This window comes from Camelus bactrianus, chromosome 25, assembly GCF_048773025.1.
Source record: "Camelus bactrianus isolate YW-2024 breed Bactrian camel chromosome 25, ASM4877302v1, whole genome shotgun sequence".
Lineage (NCBI taxonomy): Eukaryota > Metazoa > Chordata > Mammalia > Artiodactyla > Camelidae > Camelus > Camelus bactrianus.
In genome coordinates this window covers 36,653,854-36,673,874 of record NC_133563.1, presented here as the reverse complement: position 1 = coordinate 36,673,874, position 20,021 = coordinate 36,653,854, and the positions used below count along the sequence as shown (strand labels likewise).

At 53.8% G+C, this 20,021-nt stretch overlaps 1 protein-coding gene across 3 annotated transcripts in view; it reads left to right on the top strand.

Moving 5' to 3' along the window:
- Positions 1 to 20,021, top strand: part of SLC45A4 (solute carrier family 45 member 4) — a 70,194-nt gene that overhangs the window by 20,817 nt on the left and 29,356 nt on the right. For all 3 annotated transcript variants that reach the window (XM_074353179.1, XM_074353178.1, XM_074353180.1), the window contains exon 2: positions 19,286 to 19,920. In XM_074353179.1, the coding sequence (XP_074209280.1) occupies positions 19,677 to 19,920 (244 nt within the window). In that variant the 5' untranslated portion in view covers positions 19,286 to 19,676. The remainder of the gene's footprint in view (positions 1 to 19,285; positions 19,921 to 20,021) is intronic.

Here is a 20,021-nt window from a genome sequence, read left to right as displayed (position 1 = left end):
GATTCCAGTGACATTGTTCCAAATCTTAAAGGCATAGCTGCCTCCGCGGGGAAAGTGGTTCACTTCCTGGAGGTCGTCTGTTGCGTGCAGCCTGGGCCTTGGGCGGTGAAGGCTGAGGTTGTCTCCTTTGGAGGGCAAGGGAGGCAGAGGAGCAGCAGAGGGACGGTGTGGGGGGTGGGCTGATTGGAGACAGACTGTCCCCAGTGGCCCTCGGGTCCTGGCCTGCATCTGCTGGGGACAAAGTAGCAAGGGCCCTCTAGAACCAGCGGGGGGAAAGGAGGAGCTGGCTGGGGAAGCTGCCGCCAGTGGGGGCAGGGCTCTGTGTGGAGGCAGGGCGGCCTGAGCAGCTAAAGGGATTGTCAGTGGTCTCAGTGGCGGAGTGGAGCACATGTGTGGATTCTTCTCGTCAAGACAGGCAAACATGCAGCGCAGACTGCTTGTGAGTCTGTTCTGTTCAGGCCCACTCAGGACAGACAGCCAGTGTTCAGAACTTTGAGGAAGTCCTGCAAGGGGCACCTGGGAGGCCCGGAGGAGCCGGCGTCGGGGCAGCTCTGCTCCACGTCACTGCCAGCGCCCAGGCCTCCCCACCCCATTCCTCCTCGGGGGGGGTGCCCCCCCCGCCCCCCGCCTGTGGCCTGGAGCCTGGTCCTTGCGAATGCTTGCCTGTTCCCACAGGAGTTCCACTTCAGTGCTCACACTTGCTCCAGACTCCTGGAAGCCCCACGACCCACCTGGGTCAGTTTAAGTTCCAGCCCCTCCCTGTCCTCCACCTTAGGTCTGCCTGGGGACTGCTGGTCAGCAGGTCTGCCCTTCCAGGCTTGTCTGCTGGGCTGTACTGGCCTGTCCACTCGTGGGTGTCTCTGAAGGGACAGGGTGGGCCCCATGGTCACCGTCACTGGAAAGTGCCAGGCGGACAGCACTATTCATGGAGTGAGTGAACCGTCCTGCTCCTGCTGAAAACCTCCAGCTCTGTCCCCTGCGTGGCTCCTGGCGGGCGGGCAGCCTGGACACGTGCTACCTTGGGGTCTAGGCCAGGGTCCTTCCTTTCAGGACACCTAGGAGTCGGGGTGGGAGGGTCAGAGGGAAACCCTCCCCGAGATGTCGCGTTGCCCGCACGCCCCTCGGGCCTCTGGACAGGCCCCTGCTCTCTACGCTCCCGCTCACCAGCGCTCCCGTGCACCTAGCTGACACCCTAGTCCTTGCTGGTCATCCTAGTGGTGGGCCAGGTGCTGGGCAGAAGTTGGAGGTGAGGTTGTGGGTCAGGGGCCCTGCGCCTTCATTACAGAGAGAGCAGGCTGCACTGGGTTCGGATAACTGAGTAGAACACTTAAGCTAAATTTTTGTTCTTCTAATGAAAATTTATCTTTTTTAGTGACAACTCTGGGTAAAAATCCTCATAAAACTGATGATACCATCATTACTAGACTACTCTTTCATTCTTCTGGGCCATTCAGAAGTGAGGCCACGTTCAGTAACTTAAATTCTGTTTGATGGTTCCCCATTGTTTCGGTAGTTTGTCTCCTTGGGACAAAGCACCTGAACACTGCATGCTCTGTGCTGGAGCTGAACAGGGCGTTCGATTCACGGGGAGTTTGCAGCACTGTCTTACCCGAATGTGACCAGAGGCTGCCCGTTCTGCTCCCGAGCTCAGGACCTCATGAGCCTGTTGCACACAGTCATCCGCGTCATTCCGTCCCCAGGACCGTGTGTGGGTGTTGCCTCATCTCCAGGGGGGAAGCGCAGGGCCGAGTGTCCGAGTCCCAGCTGTTAACAGAGATGCGCTCGTGGTTCAGGCTTGGCGCCTACTGGGCTGCACCTTTTCCCGCCTCTGGCTGGGAAGCCCAGCCTGTTTCCAGGACGGTGCAGGCTCACTGGCAGAGTGCTGACACCCTTCAGCTTGCATGCTTTGTCTCAGAAGGAATGTGGGGAGGAGGAGGGAGCCTGGCCTCTGAAGATGGAGGATTCAGGGTCAAGGCCTGCAGGACCCCAGCTGAGCCTTCTTTCTCCTGCCACGCCCCGGCTGCCCGCTTGTCCTGGAGCCTTTCTGGCCCCCTTGGCGCTGAGCCGTGCCTGCAGTTGTGTGTTTGCATCCAGTTCCTGCTGAGTTGCAGGCTCATGCATTAAACTTGAAAAGATCCCCCAGGTGAAGTCAGGGTGAGTAGTGTCTGAAGCTGGTCATGGGAGCACCCTGCACACCCCGCCAGCCCGCCTTCCCCTCGCCGTCTGCCTTTGGTCACCCAGGCTGCTGAAGTTAAACCAAATTTAATCAGATTTCAGCTGTAACGCTCCTCGTTTGCTTTCATCCCAGCAATCATCTTAAAATCTCTCCTTTTAATTAACTCCATTTTCCAGTTCTTTCTGTTTGCCAGGCTGTTGTACTTGCTGAGTGCCTGGTGCCCTGCCCCCCTGCGGGGCGGCCCCAGGACGGGTAGGCAGGGACCAGGGACCGTGGGGGACCAGGGCCCGGAGGCTCGCTCCCTTCCAGCTGCTGCTGTTCCTTCTTTTTTTCTTCATAAAACTGCTTCTTGGGCAGCTTTCACTTCTCCTGTAGGCAAGTCCCAAGCTAATATTTATCCTGCGAAGTATCTTAAAAATGCTGGAGGGCGGTTATTTGCCGAGAGCTTTATCAGTCTTTGAAAGAGAGTCATTGTTACATTGATAAACTGAGGCAGTGCTTACAATAACCAGATTGTGTCTGAACTTGCAACCTTTAATGCAACAGTTAGTTTTTGTTAACAGATGAAATTGTGTTGGCTGTTCTTGTGAAGAGGTCTTTATCCATGTGTGTTTTGTTTGTTACTGGCAGGCGTTTGGCATGTGCTGGGAGAGGGGAGACTTGGCACCCCGAGCGGATTTGTAATACATTCAGGTGTTACTCATTCCGTGATTGGCAGGCTTTTCAGGAATTCGGACTGCTGCGCTTGGAGCCCTGGCTTTTTATGAATTGTCCCTTTGGAAGTAGAGATGCTTCCTTCCAGGGGAAAAACTGGCCTCACCACGCAGTCTTCAAAGACTTAACAGAGTGTCAGAAAGGAAAAGCGATACAAATCACAACCTGCGGTAGACGGTATTACTTATGTGCAGTCGGGAGGTTTCAGGTCTAAAGGAAAATACACTGATGGGGAACTTAGTCCTTAAAAAAGTTTTCCAATAGAGACCTTTCTTGAGGATGTTACTGTCCAGTAAAAGGAGCCGCTTCCTGGGGCTTCTCCAGAATCGGTTTCCTATGTGTGGCCGCCCCCCTGACTCTTGACTGGGTGGATAAGAGGTGGCCCTGGAACAAGTGTTGGGGGTGGGAGGAGGGGGTGAGGACAGTGCCTGTCGAGGCCGGGAGGAGATCCCCGCAGCTTGTGCACCAGGACAGACTTGGGGACTCGGCATGGCTGATTGGGCGGCAGTGAAAACTGGAGCAGGAGGTCCGGAAAGTGAGTTAAAGTTTACCAGGGACTGGGCCCCCCCTCCCCCCCGTGAGGGTGTGGGGCTGGGCCCCACGGGGGGCAGAGCAGGCGGGGGGGGGGCCATCAGACCAGCCAGGTGGCCCTGCCTGAGTGCGGGCGCTCAGCAAGGTCCAGGGCCCCCCCCCCACCCCCGCCAAGCTGGTGGAGTTGCGTCTGTGCCCGATGAGACCTCAGTCAGGACTAGCTCTTCCTCCTGGGCCAGCTGGCTCTGCCCTGCTGACTCACTGCTCCTCCTTTGTCTCTGTCTGTCTCTGTCTCTCCGTGTCTCTGTCTCTGTCCCTCTCTCCTGACTCGCCCCCTGAGCTGCACGTGGCCTAAGCGGGGCCGGAGGCAGTGTCTTCCTGCCGTCCCCACACAGCCACACAGGTGTTCATCCCTGTCTATGCCCCAGTGTCCTCGTGGGTCTCAAAATCTGTGTTTAAAATATGGGTGGTTGGCTGAATTGTTGGGGGGATGAACTGAGTTCCTCCAGGGGGGAAAACTCACTTTCTTGCCTAACGTAACTTTCCCAGGTCATTTTCTAGATAGGTCTCGCATATAACATTTATTTACTTTTTATCATGGTAAAATATACCTAACGTAAAACTTACCATTTCAACCATTTATAAGGGTGCATTTCAGTGGCATTAAGTGCACATTCACAGTGTTGTACAGCCGTCGCCACCATCCATCTCCAGAACTCTTCTGTCTTCCCCAGTGGAAGCTCTGTACCCCTTACAAACATTTTTAATGCACCTGAAAATTCATCGTAGTTAGGAAGCTCCTGTGGTCAGTGCTGTGTGTTCACAAACTTAGCGCCTGTTGCTGAGCGGTGGAAAGCACTCCCCTCTGGTGTTGGGACTGTCGGAATGTCAGCCGCGGGCCGGGCTGACCCGAGGGCAACGCAGAGGGGTGTGTGACTGACTTTTGGATGGGAAGTGTAGTGTTTAAAAGCAGTGACTTACTATATTCAGTATCTTGTAGTGACCTGTAATGAAAAAGAATACGAAAATGAACATATGTATGTCTGAAACATGCTGGCCACCAGGAAGCGACACATGGTAAACCAACTGTGTTTCAGTAAGTGGAATAAATACATAATTAAGTAAAGGCAATGAGTTTTAAGTGAATTATCGTTTGCTTCCAGTAGAGGTGAGGTCTGATGTGTTCTGCTCCCATCCGTCTTGGCACACGTGGTGTCTGTGATACACGTCCAGGTCATGCTGTCACGTTGAGTTTACATAAGTTAAATGTACTGTGTGTATCTGAGGGCTCCATTGTGCCCGAGCAGCTTGATTTTAATTGCTTCCCCAGTTTTAAAGACTCTTGTGCTTCATGCTCCTGAACTTTGGCCGGGCTTTGTGGCGAGATGCTGCTCTTTGGGGGAGGTCGGTGGTCACTCTGTGTTCATGGTCTTACCTGGGGCCCGATCGTCTCTGCGTCCTAGGCACCATTTCACTCGCATCAGCGTGAGGCGCCCAGGCGGGGAGCTGGCTGGAGCTGGCTGGTCTCCCAGAATGGTGAAAGGAAAGAGCTGTAGCCACGTTCGTCAGGCCCTGTGTGGACCCACACAGCGTGGTGTGGGTGTCATCCTGCAGAAGGCGACATATGTACTTCTGACCATTGTGTCAGGTGTGGTGGAACCGTCTAGCCCTTACACCCACGCTCACCTGGATGGCAGGTGCCTGGGAATTCTGGCCTCCTGTCCGGCGCAGACCCTGTTTCCCAGGGTTGTGTCTTCGGCTGTGTTCTCAGTGCTGGCTGGAGGCTGCATTTCTGCTGGCGCACACACAGGAATCTGGTTGTGGAGGGCAGTGCTTTAGGCCAGGGGGACATCAGTACCCACAGATTAATGAATGGGAAAGGTGCCCCTAGGAGTTTGCAGCTGAGAAACCCAAATGAGGCCTTTGGCCTGGGAAGTCGGGCACCATCTTGGCCGCTGGCGGAGGAAGGTGCTGTACATCCCCCAAACAAGAAGCAGAGTTTCTCAGTCCCAGGAGGACCTGCTTCAGACCTTGGTGCAGGGCCTTTCTGTTTTGTCCTGCAGAGAAGAGGAAAGAGTTGACTCCTGTTTCTCCTCGGTGGGCGTGGTTGTCGAGGCCGGTGGTGAGTACCCCTGGGTTCAGTGCATTGTGGGAGAATCTGTGATACACAAAGCAAATGGAGGTCCAGCTAGGAGAAGGCTAGAAAAGCAGACTGAAATCTGAGCTCCAGGAGGAGCTGTAAGTGCTGCTGAATGAAAAGCCCTGTGATCGTGATTAGAAACCAGTCACCGCTGAGTCCAGTCCACGCTGGGACACCGGAGGGAGGAGTAGCCTCCAGGTACCAGAACGCTGGGGAGGATCTGCTGCGTTCCTGGGTAGGTAACTGAGCAAGTCTGGAGCCACTTTGATGCTGCTGTCAGATGGGGGAAGCTTCTGAGATGGTTCTTGGTGTTCTTGGTAACCAAGTCTGCACCAGCTCTAAGTGGACCTGCCACGGGTGCTGGTTCTGCATTGGTGACTTTTCCAGGTAGGGGGAGGATTAGTCGTTCAGGTACCGAATTGGGTTTCTTCACAGAATGTTGGGAGACCTCCAGGTTAAGGGCTACTCTGAAGAGGGGGGAGGACAGATTCCGTGAGCTCCTAGTCTGATTTATGCCATTGAGAAAACTCCCTCTTGCCCCTCTGACCAGGCAGGAGTTGTCCTGGGTGCTCCAGTGGGTGCCCTGAGCTGAGGTGGAGTGGACATAGGAAGTGGCTGCCTTGCCCCCTCGTCCGTCCCCCACCTGCAGCCTGCCTGCGGATGGGGCTCCCAGCGGGGACTGTCCTGGACCACGGCTTCCTCCTGTAGTTGACGTAAAGGGGCCATGAGACAGTAGGGAGCTGACAAGGGTGTGGAGTTCACAAGTCTACAGTGTGGCTCTGAGTACGTTCTTGGCAGCTCACAGGGGCCGCACTGTCCTGTAATTGCGCAGACCTGACTCATCCATCTCTGCAGGTCAGTGAGCCTCAGCCTGGCTCAGGTGTGCAATCAGGGAGGGATGCAGAATGCTGGGTTATGGTCCTAGAGCGTAAAGATGAATTCAACCCCAGGCTAATGCCGTGTGTAAGTTCTCTTCTTTCACCAAAAAGTTAGTTTTTTTTTAAAAAACAGTTTTGATTTTAACATTCCTCAAGTATATTTCATACTTCTCTGTAAAAACAGTGACATTTTGTGTTTACCTGACACATGGACCGTATTTCAAATAATTCCATATTGTTAGACAGTTAATTTGTTTCCAGATCTTACTTTTGTAGCATTGCGTCCTTTCTTGCCTTAGGATAAACTGGGACTCTGGGAGCTGCTTTGACTGGGCATTACATATGCTGTAAGTACCGTCAGAAGGTTTCACTACATCTCGGCAGTCTTTAGTGGTAGCCCTTAATTATGCCCCTGTCTTTGAGGTCAGTTCTTGATTATACGTGTGTAATGTGAGGAATCTTTATTTTCATTTGTTAATACCATTTGGTTGTTACAAGTGTCCTCAGGCAGCTGGCGACCTGCCTCCGTCTCCCTGTCAGGGACAGAGAGGTTGAGTCCTCCGCTGCCTGGCCCTGTGCCTTAGCTGAAGTAATTAATTAGAAGTTCAGAGAAATACCAGCCTGTCCGAGAACTGCGGGCCGCGGCTGCTCACTTGGCATTTTAGGTGATCCCGCAGCTCAGTTTTCCTGGGCTAGCCGGGATTCTAGGAGCTGCACCGGCGAGAGGCTTGTTGCTGTTTCCATGGTAGCCAAAGCTTCATTCTGACCCGAGCAGCTTAATCTAGCAAATCGGTGCGAGGAGCCTTTAGAAGAAGGGGAGGGGAAAGACAAACCTCACAGCTTTTTAATTAAAAAAATACAACCTCCTGCTCACCTGATCGTGCAGTTGAAGGAAAACCATGTGAAGGGCGGAGGTGAGGAGTCACGTGAGCAGGCCTCTGTTTTAGCAGAAGGCAGACGTTGCAGAGGGTTTACTCTGGGGGGCGGTTTGTCCCTGTTTCCGAGTAATTTCCTCCTAAGCGAGCTTTCTGAGTGTTGGATGCTGGATCTTACCCTCCTTCACACGTAGGTAAGTTTGCTTCAGTAGAGGGCGAAGATGGGACCTGTTTAAGAGGATACTTGATTTTAGTCCTAGCCCTTGCCCCGCAGTTTTAGGAAGTGGAACAGGAAGCACGTTGACGGGGTCCATATTACAGATGTTTGCTGTCCTGTAAGCTGTCCCTAGAGGTTGCTGGTTCGGCTTCCATGACCCTCTCTACTTACTATAACCTGCTGTTGTGCTTTCAGCTGGTCTAGAGCGTCGGCTGCCCTAGGGAACGAGGGCAGGGGTGGCCCGGAGTCCCGCTGGGGCGCGATGCCGCGTGCTCTCCGTGCGGGGTGGAGTGCACACCCAGCCTCGGAGCTGACCGGGGCTCCCCTGGTGGCCCTCTCGTGGAGGGGACCTGAGCCTTCCCCAGCCCCTTCCAGAGTGGGGGCAGGAAGGGGGCTCCCTGGGGCTCACCGTGAATTCCATTCAGCTCACCCCCACTCCCTGCCACCGGCCCGCTGGGCTTTTTTCCAGGGAGTCACGGTCCTCGCATGTCTGGGCAGGCCTGCCACCACGAGGAACCTGCAGTCATTCCCTGTCCCCGAAGGTCCTATGAAATTATTGTTGGGAGCCTGTGACTCTGTTGGCAGTTCTGATGTTTGCTTCGTGGATGGGGAGTAGCTTCTGGAGTTGGGTGTGCTGGCAGAGGAAACCCTGGGCCCGGGAGTGGAGGGAGTCCATCCTCCCAGCAGACCCGTCAGCCTCCTGCACTAGGCCAGTTGCTTCCCGGCTGGAAGGTCCTTGTCCTCAGAGCTGCTCGGTGCCCTTCCAGGAGGGCTCTGTCTCCGACATGCTGTCCCCTATGGCTGCACAGCTGGCCCGGGGTGGGGGGGGGCACACAGCCTGCTATGGCTAAGCTCTTCGCCTCTGGTTTAGCGGTGACGTCCCCTGTCCTCTAGGTCCACTGGGGCCTCTGTGGCCCCTCGTGCTCTCTGCTGCCCCTGAGGTCACAGATCTTGCATTGGGTGGGGAGACAAGCACACGTGGCCGATTCCAGCCTCAGTAGAGGTCTGGCCAGGGCGGTGGGAGGCAGAGGTCGTGCTCCTCCTGTTCTGGGGGACCAGGAAGTCCCTGGGCCAGCGGGAGACCTTTAAGGGTCTACGATTTACCGCTGCAAAAGCAGACACCCCAGAAGCCTCCCAGCTGGTCTGGGATGAGTCCACTGGACTGAGTTGGCGTCACACGGGGCACCAGGACCCCTGACAGGCAGGTGGGGGCTGGTTTGGAGGGCGCTGCATGTCAACCCTGACCGCCATTTCCTGCTTCAAGGACCCGGGTCACACCTGAGAGCAGCTGGACTTGTGCCCTGTCTCATTAAAGTTTAGTAATTCCTGCAAAATTCCGTGTGGACATGACGTTGTGAGCTGCGGGGTGTGGTGACTTTAAAAATAGTTCTAAGGTAGAGTGTGTTTTGAAAGTTTACTTCAATTGCAGTATGCCAGTTTAAAGGCATTGAAAAAGTGAGCCCACTGCTCATTGGCACTCACGCACTGGTCTCTGCTTCCTGTTCAGAAGAGGAATGGCTCTTCTTTGATCTCTGTGATTATCCTGCTCTTCTCTCTGAAAGGGAGGGATTTCTAAAAGTTGCTTTTTCTTTTTAATGAAGTAATTGCGCTTAGCCTGGTCCTCTGCCTCCCGAGCTTGAGAATTCATTATTTTAAAGCCATCTGGGGGCCTGTGCTGGCCAGAGGCTGGACTTCCCACGTGATCCGAGCCCCTCCTGCCCGTGGCCGTGCGGTCAGTGAGTGGATGGAGCCAGGTGGGCTGCTGTGAGCCGAGGGGCTGCGGGCCTCCTGCAGTGCCATGGTGGGGGAAAGGTGGAGACGCTGGTGTTGGGTGCCCCCCGGGTCTGGTGGCTCCTGAAGGAAAAGTGGGGGCTGGGACACCTCTGAGGATGCCACGCCCTCAGGTCCTCTGTCCTGTACACACACAAGGGGCTGCGTCCCCCTCTGAGAGCTTACGGTGGGTGTAGGGGAGCCCTGTAGTGAGCGTGATGACCCGGCCTCCTGCAGGAGTGGGCAGCCTGGCTCAGGACGGGTGCCCTCTGGTCAGGGAGACCCCGGGCACTGTCTGGGAGAGGGACCAGGGAGCGGGGCCGGGCTGTGTGGTCAACAGAAGGGCCGTCGGGAGAAGGAGCTGGAGGCCCCAGAGGGCTGCTGCTGCCCGTTGCTGGGGTACTGATCCACTGAGAAATACTTGAACTAGACGGACTGGTTACAGTGTAGCAGTATTTTCATCCCCTCACCCCCTGGGGCCCCTTTCCAGAGTTCTTTGATTCAGTCTCTTAATACTGAGGATATGTGACACACACCCCCACACACACCCCCACACCCTCCTTCCTCCCCTGCCCCCTTGGCAGACTGATCAAGGGAGCACAAATTAAAAGGGCTGTCAGGTCTTACATGTGTCCTGTTTGGTCTGTGAAGTGTCCTTGGCGAGGTCTCATGACACAAAATGCTCTAAGGCTGGCTTATGAAGAGTTAAGTCCCAGTTCAGCTTTGGATCATTTCTGCCTAACGGGGCCTCACACTGTCCAGCTGGGACCCTTGAGAGTGACCGGGTGTGGCCGTCGATGGAACCGGAACGCCAGATCGTCAGACCTGCGCCAGCGGCTTGCGCTCGGTCGGGCGTGGAAGCGGGTTTCCCTGCAGACTGTGGGCCCTTCCGCAGGGTTCTGGGTCCGTGGACCAGGTGGAGCCCAGGAATCTACATTTTTAAGTGCGTTTCCTTCGGCCTTCCTGGTTCACGTGGTTTCAGTGTCTCCGTCAGTTTGTGTCCCATGACGGAGCACTCCCAAAGCCCAAGTCCAGGAGTCGCTAGTGTTCTGTCTTCGGGGCCCTGCTTCCTGGTTTGTGGATGCCTCTGGGGTCTCATAAGCAGTGATCCCAGTCATAGACCCCTGCCCCGTGACCTCATCCATCACCTTGGGGGCTAGGAATTCAGCATGTGAATCCGGGGGACACAGACACTTGGACCAGAACACGCACTGATCCACAGGGATGCTGAGCTGTGTGGTTTGGGGATACCACAGTGTCACTTGTCTGGTTTAAATGTATGGTGTTAATTTTGTAATTCTTCATCTCACATATCCTAGACCAGAGGCACACTGAGCACGGGAGACAGCCTGGGCTTCTGCAGGTGACGCACATGAAACCTTGAGGCGGGTCAGTTCCTTACTGGATAATTTCAGGTGTGAAAAAGGGTCACCAAGTTGTGGCAGCCAGTGTGACCACCTCTTAATGCCTTTCTTTTCAGATGTTTTTGATTATGTCTTCTATTTTTTTAATGTGAGAACAAAACATTTTTGAAAAATAAACTTGATTTTTTAGAATAGTTTAAGCGCTGCAGCAAAACTGAGCATCAGGTACCGAGTGCCTGTATTACCCCCGTCCTCAGACGTGTGTAGCCTCCCCGGTTATCAGCATCCCCCCGCAGTGTGGTCATTTGTAAGCAGGCGAGCCTGCGTGGCCACGTCCTGATCCCGAGAGACCGGAGACTATGCTGGGATTTGCTCTTGGTGGTGCACATCCTTGGGTTTGGGCACATGTATAATGCGTGGCTTCACCACTGGAGTGTCATACAGAGCAGTGTCCCTGCCCTGAAACTCTGTGCTCTGCCTGCTCGTCCCCACCCCCATCCCACACACACCGCTGGCGGCAAGTGATTTTTCTACTGTCTCCATAGTTGTGCCTTTTTCCAGAATGTCATAGAGTTGGAGTCGTACAGTGGGCAGCCTTCTCACACTGTCCTCTTGCTTAGTGCTGTGCATTTAAGGTTTCTCCGTGTCTTTTCGTGGCTCAAGAGCTCTCTTCTTTCTAATGCTAGAGAATATTTCACTGATGCACCACAGGTTATCATTCACCTACTGAAGGACATCTTGGTCGTTTCCAAGTTTTGGCCATCATGAATAAAGCTACCATAAACATCCACGTGCAGGTTTTTGTGTGGACATAAGTGTTCAGCTCCTTTGGGTGAACGCCAAGGAGCACGCCTGCTGGATCGTACGGTAGGAGTGTGTTCAGTTCTGTAAGAAGCCGCCCAACTGTCTTCCAAAGTGGCCGCAGCGCCTGCCCTCCCATTGCTCCACATCCTCAGCAGCCCTGGGTGTTGTTGGTGTGGTGGCTTTTGTCTGTTCTAGTAAGTGTGCAGCGGGATCTCATTGCTTTCATTTGCATCCCCTGATGACCGGTGATGTGGAGCAGCCTTCCAGGTGCTTACTTGCCATGTCTCAGTCTTCAGTGAGGTGTCTTCCCATCTTCAGCCCATTTTTAAAATTGAGTTGTCCCTTTTCTTACTGTTGAGTTTTGTGGGGTTTTTGTATATTTTGCGTAACACTCCTTTATGAGCTGCATCTTTTACAAGTACTTTCTCCCATCTGTGGCTTGTCTTCTCCTTCTCTGGACACACTGATTTTATATTGGAAACCAATGGGATTTCTTAAATGCTTTTAAGGAAGTAACTTTACCAGAAAGCTTTCTTCCCCCCTATTCTATCACAGATACTTCGACCTTGTTCGATTCGATTTTATACCTTTCTCACTCTTGGCCCAAAAGCTGATCTTTATATGTTGCTGTTTGTCTGGCTTCCCTGGCTTCTGTGCCGTCTGTAGGTTAGGTTCTCTGCCGTGGTCACAGGGAGTGGGGAGAGGTGTGCTGGTGGCGATGGAGAGGATGTTCTAGTCAGTGTTGGACAAGGTCATCCGTAGGTAGTAGTTGACTATGTTTTATGAAAACACTGGTAGTTGTGGCTTTTCGAGGGTAGAGATGTCTGTGTTTAAACGGTGGGTGCATAAAACTGGGCACCATAAAGCTGCTGCTGCGCATCTCCAGGGCCCTGGCCCTGCGCTCTCGCACGCGCAGGGGTGGGGGCGCCGTGCCCGGAGCCAGCGTGCATCAGCTGCACTGCAAACGTGCGTTAACCGCCCCAGCCGTCCTCCAGGACTTGTGAGTCACTGAAGTTTGTCGTCATACTACTATGGAATATTGTGACCATTACGTAGAATCTTAAACTGTCACCAAAGCTTGGGTTGCCTGTCAAAACTTCCTCCGCGGTTCACTTTTTGTTAACATTAAGTTTACAGCCAGCTGGTCCACACAGCAAATTGTAGGAAGTCATGTGTTTTGGCATCAGTTACCCTTAAATTAGAAACAGGACAATAGAGGAAGTTGTTGATTGGAACAATTGTAGTTTCCCATGTCTAAGTGCGTCTGCAGACCACGACCAAACTGCTGTCCCTGGCGCAGGCTCCGTGGGGTGCCCGGAGTGGCCCGGGGGGTGCCCGGAGCGGCCCGGGGTGGGGGCGCGTTTTCTGAGCTCTGGAAAACCTGTCTTTGGAGTTTTTCTGGCTTTTTGAAGAGGAGATACTGGGATAGGTCTCAGCGTGAACTCCGCACTTTCCGACAGCCCCGGAGGAGGCCCTTGGGAGCACAGGCCTGCCTGTGCTCTCGGAGAGGAGCCACCTGATCTTTCTTAAATTGCTTCAGTGCGTTGTCAGGCTTTAGCCTGAATTAGGTGCTTCAGAGGAAAGCATTTTCATGGTTTCAGATATTACACCTAATAGCTCTGGCGTTTGTATAAAATAGCTTCCTTAAAGAAAATGATCTGATTGCTTCGTGGATACCGCGTTGTGGGCAGGGAACCTGGCGGGTCCGGCCCTAAAGGGGATGGCACGCCGGGCTCGCAGGCGGCCCCGCCCTCACGCCGCCTTTCCCTCTCCGAGCTGCTCTCCTTCCCTTTCTAAGGGGCCCTCAGATCGGAGTAGGTGGGGGAGGCTGTGGGGAAGCAGCTCAAACTCTTTGCAGGGTCTCTGTGCCCAGGACGGTGCGCGTGTGCCACGTGGGCGCTTGTTCCACGTCTCGGAGCCAATTTTTAGTTCAGACTGAGGGGAACCCGAGTTTAGTCTCTGACGAGGCGAACACAGTCCTCCCTTGAGCTGAGTTGGGACACCTTTATTATGGTGTAATTCCCGGCAGTAAGCTACACGTGTTTCAGATGTGCAGCCTGATAGTTTCGGCAGATGTGCGCGAGACCACCACAACCAAGAGGAGCGTGTGTACTTGGGTGACGGTTGGATATGTTGTTGGTTGTGGTCATTGTCTTCTTTTTGCCCATTCTCAAAGAACGAGGTTATCCAATTAAAATATAAAAAATCGTTAGCCTTAACTGGATGGGAAGGGACACACATGGACTTTGGGTGTTGGAAATGTTCTGTTTCTTGACATAAATTAGTCACGACTGATTGAATGGCACACTTTTCACTGCGTGTAACCCATCGCTGAGGAGATCAGCAAGCACTGCTTCCCTTCGCGTGTGCAGACCGACCCACTGGCAGATGCAGGGGAAGGGAAGGCCCCATCTGCAGTGGCTAAGAAAAGGCAAGAGTGAGTAGGAAGAAACTTAAGCAGTGTGCAGAGCTGTAGAAGGCGTATTTTGAAATTCTCTAGAAAGGCACTGGGGTGGGGCTGGACAAACGGTGAGACGGCCCTGCTTCTGGGCCAGGGTGACATGGCAGCCTGAGGGTGGCAGTTCTCCCGAAGCTAATTTATAAAATCAATGGAGTCTCAGTAAAAATAGCAACAAAGCCCCACCCCCAAGCCCCCAGGGTTAGTCAAGCTCTTGAAGGACTTATTCTCATAAAGTGTTTGCAAATAAACATGCAGGAATGAATGGGATCACTCTGGGAAAAGAAGCTGCCCGAGAGGTCGGCCCCCACAGAGATGCGGACCTGCTGAGTGCGTAGTTCTCAGCGAGGGCCCCGCGGGACGTGGGCAGACGGGCCCACTGGTGGGGAGAACAGGAAACTGAGATGCGACCCAGTGCGGGCCTGGCCGCTGTGACACGTAAAGGGGAAGTGTCTCCAAGTGCTGGGAACGAGCTTGTGAGTAAATCATACTGAGACAGCCGGATGGCCCCGGGAAAGTTGGCAGGGGCTCCGTACCTCTCACACTGCACCTCACACCACACACACGTCGGAAATGTCCCCACTGGCTTTTTGCGGGGAACCGGTGGTGGGCTTGAACACCCTCCTGCCCACGTGCACGGCCCGTGGAGTCCTCACAGACGGGCCAGCATTCGCAGGCGCGTTTCCCATGTCCTGTGGACCCAGGAACCCATCCTTCAGCCATGGCTCTTCAACAGAAGTGCTCACCCTGGGTCTTCCGACGCTAACCCCTGGGCTTTTGGCAGAGCCAGCTTCAGGATGGCTGGTCCCCGGTCTGGGTGGCCATGGTCCTCTGTGCTCCTGCCCCCTCCCCAGCCCCACCACTTAGGTCTTTAGGTGCCCATGTTCCTTGACAAGGTGATAGGACCCTTATTTCTGAGAGTATAAACTTAACTTTATTTTGAAGTGGTTTCATAGCATCCCCTGCAATATTATCAAGTCCCCGGGGCTTTGCAGGAAAGGAGTGTTTGGACGCAGTGGTTGCACCCAGTGATGTCCTGCTGTCGAACAGCCAGGTGTTGTCCTCAAGGGGCCAGACTGTGAACCGGGGTGGTCAGGTCTGTGAGGAAGGCCAGTGTTCTCTGGCGCATTGATTTCATTAGTCACGCCAGCCTTATGTAAAACTGCTGTTTGGAAAGCCACCTCCCTGTTTTTAAAAAGCAAGGCCTGCTCTAGGAGACTGTGCTCACCGGTGCGGGTGCTCGCAGCCCAGCTAGAGGGTAAACGCTGCTCGGACGGGTGCGCAGAGCTCCGGGACCGTGCTTACCGGCTGCGGCTTCCACGCTGGGCCCACCGAAGATGCTCACCACACGTGCGGTTCCCACCCTTGTGGACGGCAGCGGAGTGGACTGTGTGAAGTCTCTCCACGGCACCGCTGCGTTTGCTGCTTGAGGGAGGGCGGCGGCTGTGGTACTGCCTGGACTCCCCAGGTCACAGGGGAGCCCACCACGCTCTCGCCGTCCCACGAGGCTGGACCTTGGCAGCTGGGCACCCACATCACCAGGGCAGACAGCCCCCAGCAAGCACTGGTCTGTCATTCTCTCAGTCAGCCCGCTGGGCTCGTGCCTGGCTAGGCACAGGGGGTGACATGAGAGGGACAGAAGCTGGGTGACAGTGTCTCTGGTGGGACCCCGAGTACAGTAGCCCTGGGAGCCCTTCGCGGGGTGGGGGTGTGGCGCTGGGCCTTGAGAAGAGCCTTCAGGGACTCAGAGGGAGTCAAGCTGAAGGTGGGAGACCCAGTGGGCCCAGGTTAAAGGGTGCTGAGCCACGGGCAGGTGGGCTTCATGCTGAGAGCTCAGGGGAGAGTGGAGAACAGGGCGAGGGGGCGGCAGGCATCCTGCCCTGAAGGCTGATCCCTGCCCTCTGATCCTAGAAACAGGCATCGGGTTGGGCCTGGACTGTGGATGGGCTCCCCCAGTGGAGCACCGGGGGCCTTGGAGATGCAAGCCCCACCCCCGGCAAGTCCCCAGCTGCAGAAGGCTGCGCGCATGGCCAGGGTTGGAGGGGCACCGTGTGAGTGTCTGGAAATGCAGGGTCCCTGGGCCCTGAGACCAGCCAGCAGTGCCCTCAGCGTAAGGCAGACTGCTGTCTGCTGTCGGTCAGGCGGCTGTGACTGTGAGCAGTGGGAGACGGGCCGGTGGTCGGACCCCGCCCTAGAGGAGCCCGGGGAGCGCAGACCGTCTACCAGCTGCCCCCTCCCTCCCTCCCTCCCTGCCCCACTTCTTTCCAGAGGCCGCTGTGGGACTGTTTGTAGAAGTCTGGTGGGAACCCCGGACACAAGGAGGAAGTGGGGTGTGGTGACTCGCATTGTAGAGGGGACACTTGACTGACCTCCTGGCTCTGCCAACGTGCAGCTGTCCTTGAATGTCGGGCCCTCTGCCCCTGAAGTGTTCAGTCCACAGCTCCTCGGCCTTCCAGGCAAAACCAAGACCTCTTGCTGAGAAACCCGTAGCCGACTCTGCAGGCCTTTGAGCAGGCGCGCCCGGGCCTGGGGTTGGAGCCCAAGGCCTGAGCAGACCCCGCAGGCCCGTTGGCTGTGCTCAGCTGCCTTTTCTTTGAAAACACGTCAGGGGGTGCCACTACCTGTGGTGTGGGTGAGTTGACGGGGAGGGGATGGCTCGCACCCCTTCCCTCTTGTAAACCTGACCCTAGACACCCTGGCTCCTCAGGGCGTGAGTGGCTTGAGCTCACCTGCGTTTTCTGGTTCTGTAAGCAAAGGTTGATTTAGGAAAACACAGCGGTAGTGACATTGAGGTTGCAGCTTCTGGTCCAGTTGATTGATTCAGAGTGTGATAATCAAGGGTTTCAGCGTTTTTAAAGAAATGTTTTCCTGTTTAATAATCATTCTCTGCTGTGGGGGCGTCCTGGCCACTGCAGGGTGCTGAGCCCCAGCCCTGGCTTCTAAAGAACTCCAGGCATCACCCAGGGTCCCCAGGGGTGCAGGTATCCCTGGGTGAGAACTACAGCCTTGAAATAATTCAGGTACACTTGCTGTGGAGCTTTATTGCCTAATTTATAGCTGTTGCTGAAATGATGCTTTATTTCAGACGGGAGTCTCAAGATAGAGACACAGTGGGACAAGGGTGTTCCTGCCGAAGGCCCAACTGATCAGTAAGAGCTTTAAAGACACGTCCTGATACACTTTCTTCACATAAAAATGACCCATCTTACTGGTGGGAAAAGGCATTTAAAATTATTGATCTCATTTTGGTCTAAGAGTGGCAGGTTGAACCCAGAGGAAAGTCATGAGATTTTGCCTCGGGGTGGGAATCGCTTGAAAGACAGGCATGGAGTGACAAGGATGGATGTTGGTAACTTAACGCTGGATGGTTATTTAAAAAATACTGGTTTGTTTACTTTGTGTATATGAGAAAGTTTCATGCTAATACGTTTGCAGAGAAGATTGTAGGAGAGTGACCGTGGGGAAACGCCGGCTGTTATTGAGATACTGATTATTTGGTAGAGGATGTTGATAAACTTGAGAAATCTTGGGTAGGGGCTGCAGTGAAATTTGGGGGCATCAGAAGCAAGTGTGTCGGTGGGACCACTGGGACCTGGGACCCCCCAGGAGGTTTTGGTTGAAGCATGGAAGCCCCAGCCTGATGGAAGAGTGAGGTGGGGGCTCAGAACCCCAGGGGCAAGCCAGGGAGCCACCATCACCTCCAGGCTTCCCCGAGGAGGAGACTCAGTGAAGAACACCCTTCTATCTCTGGTACTTTCTAGGGAGGAAAGGAGAAGCTAGTTAAGATCATCCTTGGTTAAATCAGTATTACCTAGAAATTTAAAAAAAATTTTATTGAAGTACATTCAGTTACAATGTATTGATTTCTGGTGTACAGCATAGTGATTCCGTTATATGTAGATGACTTTTCATATTCTTTTTCATTGTAAGCTATTACAAGGTATTGAATACAGTTCCCTGTACTGTACAGTAGGACCTTGTTTTTTATCTATTTTATATACAGTAGTTAGTATCTGCCAATCTTGAACTGTTCACCCTCCCTCTTTCTCCCTTGGCAATCACAAGTTTGTTTCCTATGTTTGTGAGTTTGAGTTTGTCTCTGTTTTGTAATAAGTTCATTTGTCTCATTTTTTAGATTCCTTATGTGAGTGATATCATGTATTTTTCTTTCTCTGTCTGACTTCACTCAGTATGACAGTCTCCAGGTTTGTCCATGTGGCTGCAAATGGCATTATTGCATTCTTTTTTATGGCTGACTAGTATTCCTGTGTGTGTGTGTGTGTGTGTGTGTGTGTGTGTGTGTGTGTGTGTATGTATGTATGTATGTATGTATGTGTGTACACATGACAATTTCTTTATCCAGTCATCTGTTGATGGACATTTAGGTTGCTTAGAAATATTTTTATTTAAACCAGTTGTTGAAGATTTTTGGTAAGCTATCAACCCACAGACCTACCTTAATATAAAATGTAACACATTGTGTGTGATTTCAAGGTTACCTGTTTTAACACAGTTCAGACTGAACAGAAGCCCATTGTCTGGAGGTGCATGTGCAGAAGAGGGAGGGAAAAACCGCATCCTTGGTCTTGCCTTGCATGGGGACGATGATCGCTTTCCTGAAACCTCCCTAAAGGACCCTGTAGTTAGAGTCTTGGCAGCCGACACTGTACGTGCTGTGTTCATCCAGGCAGAGAATGGGGCACGAAGCTGGGTCCAAGGTACTAGGATGCTGGAAACAAGATTAGGGGACAGGTTCCAGAGCCCCTGGAATGCTGTGTACATTGGGGTTGGGGTTTGCAAGCCCCTGGATGTGGTGTTTAGTGTTTGGCGTGCATGTACTTCTTTTTTTTCCGGAGAGGGGTTATGACTTTCATTTGATTATCAAAAGGTTTCCTAGCAGGAAGGTCAAGGACCATGGCTGTAGACAGCCCACAGCAGGAATCCAGGGTGGACTCTGAGCTTCCCCTGGGCAGGTGCACATCCTGCCCTTTTCCCTCCTCCTCCACCCCCTCCCCAGCCCCTCCACCCTCACCCTGCTAACACCTTTCCTGTGCGGGGTCCCCAGGGCCCGGAGCAGAAGCTTTGAGCTCTTTCTGTGTCCTCTTCCCTCATCCAGCTTCCCTTTGCTGTCCCATCTCTGTCTGTCCCCCTTAGCCCCCGGATTGGTTCCACACAAGAAAACATGCTTTCTCTAGACACTGAGTTTTGTTTTCTCCACAGACAACCCCGGGTAAGCACCAGAGAACAGAGGTCCGTGGTTTCCTGAGTGGCCAGGGATCAGCCGCACGGGCGCCCGCAGGTGGGGGCTGGGAGGCCAGCAGGCGCCGTCTGATGGGCGGGGCTTCTCCTCTCTTGCAGACCCACCAGTCACTCGATGGGGAGCGACGGCGGACCGCCTGTGTGTGTCACCTTCCCACCCCTCTGTAGCAAGGAAAGGAGCGTCAGCACCTCTTCAGTAATGATGATGAAACTGGTATTAACTGAATGGCAATTATGGATTTTTAACTCTAACTCACAGTAAACCAGCAAGCCATATGTGCCGTCAACCAAAAGTCATCTCTTCGCTGCGTGTCTCATCTGATTGTGAGAGGTTTCAAGACACCTGTTTGTGCAAGGAGGAATATAAGTGTTACTTGCCAGAGGAGCACAGCTGAAGCAGAAAGAGAAGGCATCTTAATTTATCCTTAAAGATATATGATAGTATTATTTATATAGCTAGAGTAAATATATATATATTTTTTCGGTGGTGATGAAAATGGCCCCACAGAATGCCGACTCAGAGTCTATGCAAGTTCAGGAGTTACCGGTGCCCCTGCCAGACCAGCAGAAACCCAGAGGCACGGAGGCCGAGACGCGGGATGAGACCGTCAGCGAAGGGTCCATAGACCGCATCCCCGTGCGCCTGTGGGTGATGCACGGGGCGGTGATGTTCGGCCGGGAGTTCTGCTATGCCATGGAGACGGCGCTGGTCACGCCCATCCTGCTGCAGATCGGTAAGTGCTGCCCAGGGAGCCCCACGCGGGGACGGCGGCAGCTGGGCTGGGCATCCTCCAGGGCCCTGGGGATAGGTGTCTCCATCTTCTCTCCCTTCAGC